The 8,815-nt window shown below is 43.3% G+C and overlaps 1 protein-coding gene across 1 annotated transcript in view; it reads right to left on the reverse strand.

Moving 5' to 3' along the window:
- GRHL1 (grainyhead like transcription factor 1) overlaps positions 1–8,815 on the reverse strand; it is a 61,150-nt gene that overhangs the window by 3,613 nt on the left and 48,722 nt on the right. Inside the window, exons 12-14 of the mRNA XM_019538139.1 lie at positions 6,442–6,479; positions 5,693–5,781; positions 3,776–3,861 (exon numbers count right to left, since the gene is read on the reverse strand). Of these exons, the coding sequence (XP_019393684.1) occupies positions 3,776–3,861; positions 5,693–5,781; positions 6,442–6,479 (213 nt within the window). The remainder of the gene's footprint in view (positions 1–3,775; positions 3,862–5,692; positions 5,782–6,441; positions 6,480–8,815) is intronic.

Here is an 8,815-nt window from a genome sequence, read left to right on the forward strand (position 1 = left end):
TCGTTTGACCCCAGTACTCTTTCCTGCCATGGCAGGGGGTCAGACTTGATGATCTGCTCAGGTCCCTTCCGACCCTACTAACTATGAAACTATGCCTGTTTTTCATTAGCTTGAACAGGGCAAAATATCAGGTTCCATTAATTTTAAAGGGGCCTTAAAAGGACTGACACTGTTCACTTTGGCCCTCAGTGACTGCAAGAAAAAAAGATTGGTTCAACAAGCATTGTTTTGGCAAGATCCCCAGTTTTGGGAGCAAATTTAACCCATAATACAAATGGATTGAGCTCCCCTAAGCAACACAAGGCATGTGCATAGCATAAGAGGTGTATGCCAGAATGAGGGAAATCAAGGAAAATGAAGAGTTATACTGCTAACCTACCTACAAAGACAAAAGCTTCAACAACCAGGAGAAACAGAGCCAACCCTGACATGCTCCCATGGTGCCAAAAATGCTTGATCTTAGCCAAAAGGCTGAGATACTGATGGAAACCTATCACAAAGATAGACTGCACTAATCTGAGTAAGACACATGGTAGTGCCCATTAAGCACAGTCCCCTCAGTGCCAAGTCTTTTTCAAGTCATGGTGAACCGCTACATCAAATATATTTCAACCTCTTCACTCCCACATTGGAGCAGTGCCTTTCTCTCTCTCACTGCAAATGATTTCTGTTTCTTTGTGACCTTTAATCATCTGGCAAACTTCACCAAACTTCTATGTAGCTGAGAGACTTTGTTGCCCCCCTCTCACCCTGTCACATACCATTAAGTACGGTCCTTCCTTCTATGAGATGAAGATGGACCAGGTAGCCCTGCATCTTGTCTGCATAAAGATTTTTGGAAGGTCCCAAGACTTGACAAGGATACCCATTTCCAGTTGCGAGTGAGGTGGTAATTAGCATGTGGATCCTTTGTGAGGGGTATCTGAAGTACACATACTAAACAGTGTTGGGTTGTGGGGTCATCATGACTTGAAACACTGTTGACTCTGCTGTGGCCCAATCCAGTGACTTGTATGATAACTTATAAGCCTTCTGGGCCTAGACCAGGGGTGAGCAATTATTTCGACTGCAGAGCCACTTAAGTTTTGTGGAGCTGTCGAGGGCCACAGACAAAAATCTTGCAGAAAAATATTATTTAAAAAAAATTATAGATAAAAGGTAAATTGTATACTTAAAAAGTCAATCAATCTACTGTAACATTTTAATTGTATTTCAAAAAATATTTCCTGTCCCAATTTATGTTTTTTTGAGTGGTGTAGAAGCAATTGCATAACAACAACTAAAAATAAAGTCTTAAAGTCGTACACTGTGGGGAGGGTGAAGGGGTGTTGAGCGTGTGGGTGAGTGCGCCAAACCCGGCCTGTTCCCACCTGGGGTAGCCTGCACTGTGCTCCTGCCTGCTAGCAGCACAGCCCCAGCCCTGGCTGGCATGCACAGCTTCTCCGTGAGGCTGCTCCTGCTGCTCCCTGGGCACCAATTGGCTCCCGCCATCTCCAGCAGCTTTTCCTCCTGCCCCTGCTCCTGCACTCATTGCACCAGGCAGGCGGAGTGGGTGGAATGTGGCTAGAGCTGGAGCCCCGCACACCAAGGCAGGAGCCACCCAAAGTGGCACAGCAGGGGCAGGAGAAGGAGCCACTACTGGAGGCAGGGGAAGTTGAGCAGTATGTATGTGGCTGCGGTAGCAGCCCCAACAAGGAGCTATGTGCTTTGGGCAGGGCTAAGTCTCTCAGTGGGCACAGGGTGGGTGCCAGTGGAAGCGTGGTGCAGTTTCTCAGGTGGAGTGGATGGGGCTCAGTCCCATGCAGAGGACTGCATGGGCAACTGTGGGCTGGATGCAATCAATTGGTGAACCAGATCTGGCCCATGGGCTGTATTTTGCTCACACCTGCTCTAGACAAAAATATCATGCAGAGTTTGTACTATGCATTAGGAGGTACAAAAGTGGTACTCAAAAGCGTGTTTATGGTTTGTACTATGCATTAGGAGGTACAAAAGCGGTACTCAAAAAGCATGTTTATGGAATAGCTATGCTGCAATTTGCAGCAGTCAGGATTGGGACCAGAGTCAAACCTACAGTCGTCTCCTGTTCCTCTCACCAGTTTCTACCCTCCTCTGTCCCTTTCCCCTCTCTTACTGTCACAGGCACCTCACTTCTACATTGCATTTGGGGAGGGAACAACCTTAGCAGGGTCTGACAGTAACAAGGGGCAGGAAGGCTGCAGGGGAAAGAAGCTGGGGGACCAGAGGGCAAGAGGGCCACCTGACCACTCTCCCCCATCGCTATTTTCCCCACTATAGTAGTGGGAGAGTGATGAATTTAAGGCAACGCTAATAATTAGATTCTATACCTGGAAAATTATAAAACAGATTTATAAGTTTTTCCATACATAGAACCTAATTACTGGGGGAGGTCATCTTGTAATCAGGGTCATCTTGCATTTGAGTAACTACGGTAATAATATGCAACATAAATGCTCCGAATTCAGGTTTACAAGGTGAGATTATGTGCTTTAAGGTCCCAGACTTGCTCCCACATTTATGCCCAAGTGGAACCATATAATTGAGTCACTACATTCTTCTTCCTCAATCCCAGATTTTACAAGAAATGCCTTGACACGAAATCAGGAATACACGTCATTACAGCAGTAAAAAATCTTGGATTAGAAGACTAAATTTGGATCCCAAAGCTAGCAAGCACTGTCCATTATACAGCTCTAAACCTTCAAACTATGACAAGGCACTGACTGGACAGAGACCAAGCATGAAAAAAAACAACCAACCTGAAATTTTAGTGGCTGGGGTAAATTCAACAAACTAAGAGCTATAGTTATGTTATAAGAAAAAAATTCACTCTACCTGCTGCATTTCTGCACACTCCTAAGTTCCTGAAAATTCAGTTTTGGGATTGAAATTTTCCACGCTTAGTAAGTGCCTGAAGGATAATTTTATCCATGTATGTGCACATGCAACTGCTTAGAACACCTAGTAACCCTGCATCAAAATACTGCCTAGTAAAGTAGAAAAAGTTACCATGCTTTAAGGGAGTGCACATGAACAAAAAGTTGACACACTCCCACCCACCAAGTCACTTGAGTATATTTCAGAAACTGCTCCATCAATCCCAACTAATTAAAAGGTTGTCTTTAATATGAAGGACAGCCAAGGTAGGAGTCTGCTGATTAGTTTTGAAACCAAAGAGAAACCTAGGAAGTTGCAGCTAACCCACATGAGAAAGACAACCTAGAAGCCCAAATTTTCAAAAAATGACTAGAGATTTTGGGTGCCTCAAGGTTTTGGCACCCTTATAAGGCACCTTGATTTTCAGGAACTGTTCAAGCAAAGATCCACTCTAAAAAAAATCATGTCCCTAAAATGGGTCAAATCAAGCACCCAAAAATGGAGACTTTCAAAGAAAAACTGCTAGTCATTTGAAAAGGCCATAAATTTCAGATGCTTTCTTCTGCACAGAACCTGTTTTGTTATAAATCAATCAAAACCACTTCATTGGCTTCATTCCTAAAATTCAATTTTTGTTTTAAAGCTGAAGGGTAACTTGCAGTGTTCTCCCCCTTCCTCAAATGTCACCTTGCTAAAGAACCAGCCCCCACTCTTTAGCTAAAAGAAACTGAAATATTGGGATGAACCAAACTGCTGCTATGATTCAAGCTTAGACATGCTCTCAAAAGTTTTACCACTTAAGAATAAGGAACTAAGTATCATGTTCACTGTTTCACAGATCAAGCACATGGTTTTACAGAACAACCCTACTACTTACAGCTTCCATTAGGCCTTTCAAAGATGGTGTCTTTAGCATAAGTGCATCAAAAACTTCTTCCGACTCTTTCCGAACATACAGCAACACTAAAAGCAAACCAGGGAGAGCATGATTTATGATATAGTTGTATCTTGAGGAAGGAACATAAGTCATAGTGGTAACTTGTACACTGTGTGGGGGAAGATGAGGGGGTGTTGAGTGTGCCCTTCATTCATTAAAAAGCACCAGAAACATGAATAAGCTTAGTTAACCTTTCGTATTCTTGCTGAGGAAACAGGCTCATGTTCCACTATCCTGCACTTCTCTTTGTTTACTAGATAAAAAGCTATCTTCAAAATGCTTTAAAGTAAGTTAGAGTAAGTGAAGGGTTCTGAACCACAGAAGACAGACCTTTCATAGCTAATTATGGCCCATAACATCCAGCTTGTCATCTGTCACACTAAATTACTGAATATAACTAATGCAATTGCCCACCCTAGCCTTCCAAATGTCCTTAGTATTATTTTGGTCTCTTGCAGCCATCTAGAGATTTTTCCCTATTTCAGCCAGCCTCTCTCTCCTCTCCTTTTGCTAGTGTTGTTTTCTCACTCCTGTTGAGTTCTATTCCTTCCAGCAGAAGGTGAATTTGACTTCCTCTTCTGCAGAGAATGAAGCAGCATCCTTAAATTCTTAGAAAGTCATTATACACAGAAACCACCTCATTTAAAAAAAAAAGAAAAAAAAAATGCAGCAAGGCTGAGAAATAAACCAACAGAGCAGGGAAGTTTGGACTTTTAACAGCCTCATTGTCCTCAATTCACCTTGTAATGATTAGTTATCATGACATGGGCTGTTTACTGGGCTTAATTGCTTGCTGTTCTGATGCAGCTATGAACTGAAACAACTGCAATGATATCTAGGTCAAATGGGGTGAAATAAGGCCACCACAGGAGGTTGAAAAATTTCCTTTGGTGGAAGAGAGCATAGAAACAAAACCGGAAGGTGGAGGTTGGTTTTAAATGTGACGGCAGCTATAATCCCCTTAATTATAAAACGTGCAGATATGATGATACTGAAAGCTACACATAGAATAAGGCTATAGTTCCCATTTTACACACACTAATAAAAAGGAGCCAAACTCTTTGATTAAACTGTTGGTTTCCCTTAAACCAGTAAGAAGCAATGTATTTGCTGATCTCAGCTTGATTGAAAGGACAGTGCTGTGGTTACAGCTATAGACTGGTACTCCAGACATACAGAATTCCTTCTGTCCCACAGCCTTCTTGTATGACTGCAGTCAGATCTGTGCTTCCCTGACCATTCAAGAGGAGGGCAGGAGTACTTTTTTTACTCCACAGAGCTGTTGTGAGGAGAGAGAGGTTAATATCTGTGATGTTCTATAACATTAGGGTGATGAAGCCAAACTAAGTACTTAAGGTAGACAGACTATTCACTCTCACTCTCCTTCCAACAGGGGAGATGTGAATGGGAAGCTGGAAACAGGGAAATGTTCCACGTAGAATTAGTTTGCGACTTTAATCACTTGAACTTCCAAAGCACCTTTTATCAGAGGATCTCAAAGGATGTTACAAGTATTTATACCCCCAAGAAGTTTTAATGAGAGGAGAAAGAGAAACAAGGTGAATGACCTGCCAAAGTTCACACAGCAAGTCAACATCTGTGATGGGAATAAAACTGCAGAACCCTAAGCACGAGAGACTCCCAGGAAGTTAAAGCCGAAAATACACATCTAAGAATTTCATTGCCACACCAGCCAATGCACTGTGAGTGCAGTTCTTCTTTCCACACATGGGAATCTACTGTTAGCACTCATGGAAGCCATAAAAAACAAATGATACACTCCTTTTCAGTATATGATATACTCTTTTCTTTGTGACAAAAGAACTCTACAGTTAGTCTTACAATATATACATTTACCTCTTTTTGGTTCCTCTATTCTAGACAGTTTATTGGGAGATACAATAAAGTCATCCTCAGTTATATAGGGTCCTCTCTTCAGACTGGAACTGCAGTAGGGCAAAAAAAACCAAAAACAAAACAAAACCGTATCACCATCAGCAGTAGGATCAGCAGAATCAACCTGCTTGTCTGGTGAAGGTGAAGTTGCCTAGTCACAGGTATTGTGAGGAAACGTCTGGCACATCATTTCTAGAACTAATTATTACTACACTAGCCATAACGAGCATTTATTTCTAGACAAGTCAATATACTTCATTTACAACTGTCCAGGTACTTTGCATCTACACATATTATGCTATTTTCTTGTGCTTAAGCAGTCCAGATGCACTCTGTTACAGCAAAACTCCACCTATTTAACTGGAGAGTCTCAGCTACTGAAGTAGACAGTCTAGGTAAGTGTACCTTGGCAGCCTGAATATTATCAGCATATTGGAAAAACCACAGGAGCAAACTTAGACATTGATATGGCTACAACACCAGTGGATACCATCTAACATTCAAGATCTTCCATTACAGAGAAGCCAGAAGCTAGCAGCTCAGATCTAGGCTAACAGCAGGTCTGACTATTCTGGGACATATATAATGGAAGAGCAAAATGTACAGTCCATTGCAAATTCCTCAGGGCCCAGACTTCCCCCTCCTCATTGTTTATTTGGCATCTGTACCTCATTAGCCTTACCACAAGACGGAAATAGGAAGGCTCTTACCTTTCACCCTCCAGTTCTTCTGAGGCAATGGGAAGAACCTTTAAAAGCAAAGAGAGATTTTATTGGCGCCTATAAAAAAAAAGGTGCTTTGAACTATACTTCTGTCTATCATGACCTTGACTTGGAACCTCTGAAATGTCAACTAGACATCCAACTCAGAAATAATGTCCAGACAACCACCTCCCCAACATGGACCCTAGCAGCTGTGTTTCTCTGCCTTGCCCTAAATATTTGCCAGCAGTGGACCATTGCATTAAAGATTGGAATGTATTTCTGCCACTTCCTTGTCAATTCTACAGTGAAATACTTAACAGCTGCCTAATTTCTGGTGTCCCATAGAAACATAATTTAAAAAGCTAATAAGTTAGCATCCCAAAGCAATAAACTCTGAAATTTACTGTTCCTGGGTGAGCTGTCTGAATGTTCGTCTGGGACTGCAGCATGTTGAGCTGGGTATGGGCAGCCCCACCTGGCACTGGGTTCTGGGGGTCAGCCTGCCAGACAGGGGCTGCTCCTCTCAGTTTAAATGTGCTGTGGAAGGGCTGGCTGGGGCATGAGGGTGCTTTAGTATGGCACTTGTCAACAGGCAGCCCTGACACTGGAGAACCCTCATGCACCAGCCAGCCAGGGCATCCTCTCCAGCATGCATTACTGTAGAGTAAAAAAACTCTGCAGCAGGACAGTACCTGTATTGAGGAATACTAACCTGCAGCAGAGTTAATTAGTTTACTCCAGCCTAATAGGGCCACATATAGTAGACAGCATTTACTGCGGAGCTAATTAGTCTATTCTTCAGTAACTGCCTCATGTAAAATGTGCCCACAGACAATTTTAAAGGCAGATTAAACCACAGATGTCTAGATATACAAGTCAGTTTGGAAAAGTTTAAATCTCCTGGGATGGTTCAAAAGTGCGTCTGGATAATTAGGAATAATTTTTAACTGCTCCTCCATAGCCTGCACTTAAAAGTCTGAAGCATCCCAGACTGATATCAAGGAGTGTAGCCATGTGGGGGTAGGAGCTGTCTGGATTCCTGCTTCTGGATGCTGGTTGTTCCAGAGCACCTTGCAATGTCTGCATCACACTGGGGGTTTTAAAAGAACAATTTTCCCCAAAAGACTTTCAGCTGCTGGCAATGAGCCCTACCTCTACAGATTCCCAGGCTAATCTGGGGTCAGGAGAGGGGTGGCCAGGCAGGGATGCTACTTGGACCCCTGCTTCTAGGTTTTCAGGGGAACTGCCAAGCTGGTGAGTGAGCAGGTGCACCTTTAAGTATAGGCACCCCAACTGCTGGGCGAGGGAAAGCCAAGTGACTGCACAATGGGCAATTAATACCATGGGATAGCTCTCAGCATCATGCTCCATAAACGTGAATTAGCCTGTTCATTTTCAAAAATTGCTCCTCGCCCTCCATGTTACAACTCCATCACCTGCCCTGCCCATTCCACCCTGCTCACACAGCTCTATACAACTGTCAGCAATGCCAGTTAATTGAGCTGCTTCCAGGCACCCCCCACAATCATCACTGCTCCCCCAGATCAACCCAAGGCACCACAGACTGGGGTCACTTGTAAGCAATGGAAGTAAGTGAGCAGCTTTGTATGGAAAGTCCTTTTAAAAGCCATATAAAGTCACAGATCTTGGGAAGCAACTTGGAGCATGCAGGCCCCTGGGAATGTGGAGATGAGAGGTTCGGGCAGGTCTTCCCCCTGTACATAGACCCGGACATCCCCAGTCAGGGTACCACCACACAGATTTTGGTAAAGTGCACAAAAAAGCTACCGAACTCAAAATGTTAGTTAAAGGGTGGAAACGGAAAACTGCAGTTGGACCGAGTATTCACTACCACCCCCTGGTGACAGTTTAAGAGTACCAAAAATGCCTAAAAGGCGACTCTTCTATTTGGAACCCTTGGTAGTACATGGACATCTCCGACCTGGGACAATTATGAACTGGTTCCCAACCCACGATACTTTGTAACACTTCAGTTATGTACATCCATACTTTAAAAGGCAAGCACCTGTTTTTGGAAGGCAAGATGTAGAAAAAAAAGATTTTTCTAGATTCATGGCAGAGGGCTTACTGCATGCAGCAGTACCAGCAGCTCACTCAGTCTAAGCCAGCTCCACAACTCTTCAAGCAAAAGCTAGTGTTAACCCTTTCACAGTTCCTGCCAAACAGGTAACAGCTAGCTATTAGCTGCTCAGCTACTAACAACTCATAGATTTCATAGACATTAGGGCTGGAAGGGACCTCGGAAGATCATCAACTCCAGCCCCCTGCTCAAAGGGCAGGAAGTCAGCTGGGGTCATAGGATCCCAGCAAGATAAGCATCCAATTTACTCTTGAAGGTGTTCAATGTAGGTGCTTGAAC

This window comes from Crocodylus porosus, unplaced genomic scaffold, assembly GCF_001723895.1.
Source record: "Crocodylus porosus isolate Cpor-Errol unplaced genomic scaffold, CroPor_comp1, whole genome shotgun sequence".
Lineage (NCBI taxonomy): Eukaryota > Metazoa > Chordata > Crocodylia > Crocodylidae > Crocodylus > Crocodylus porosus.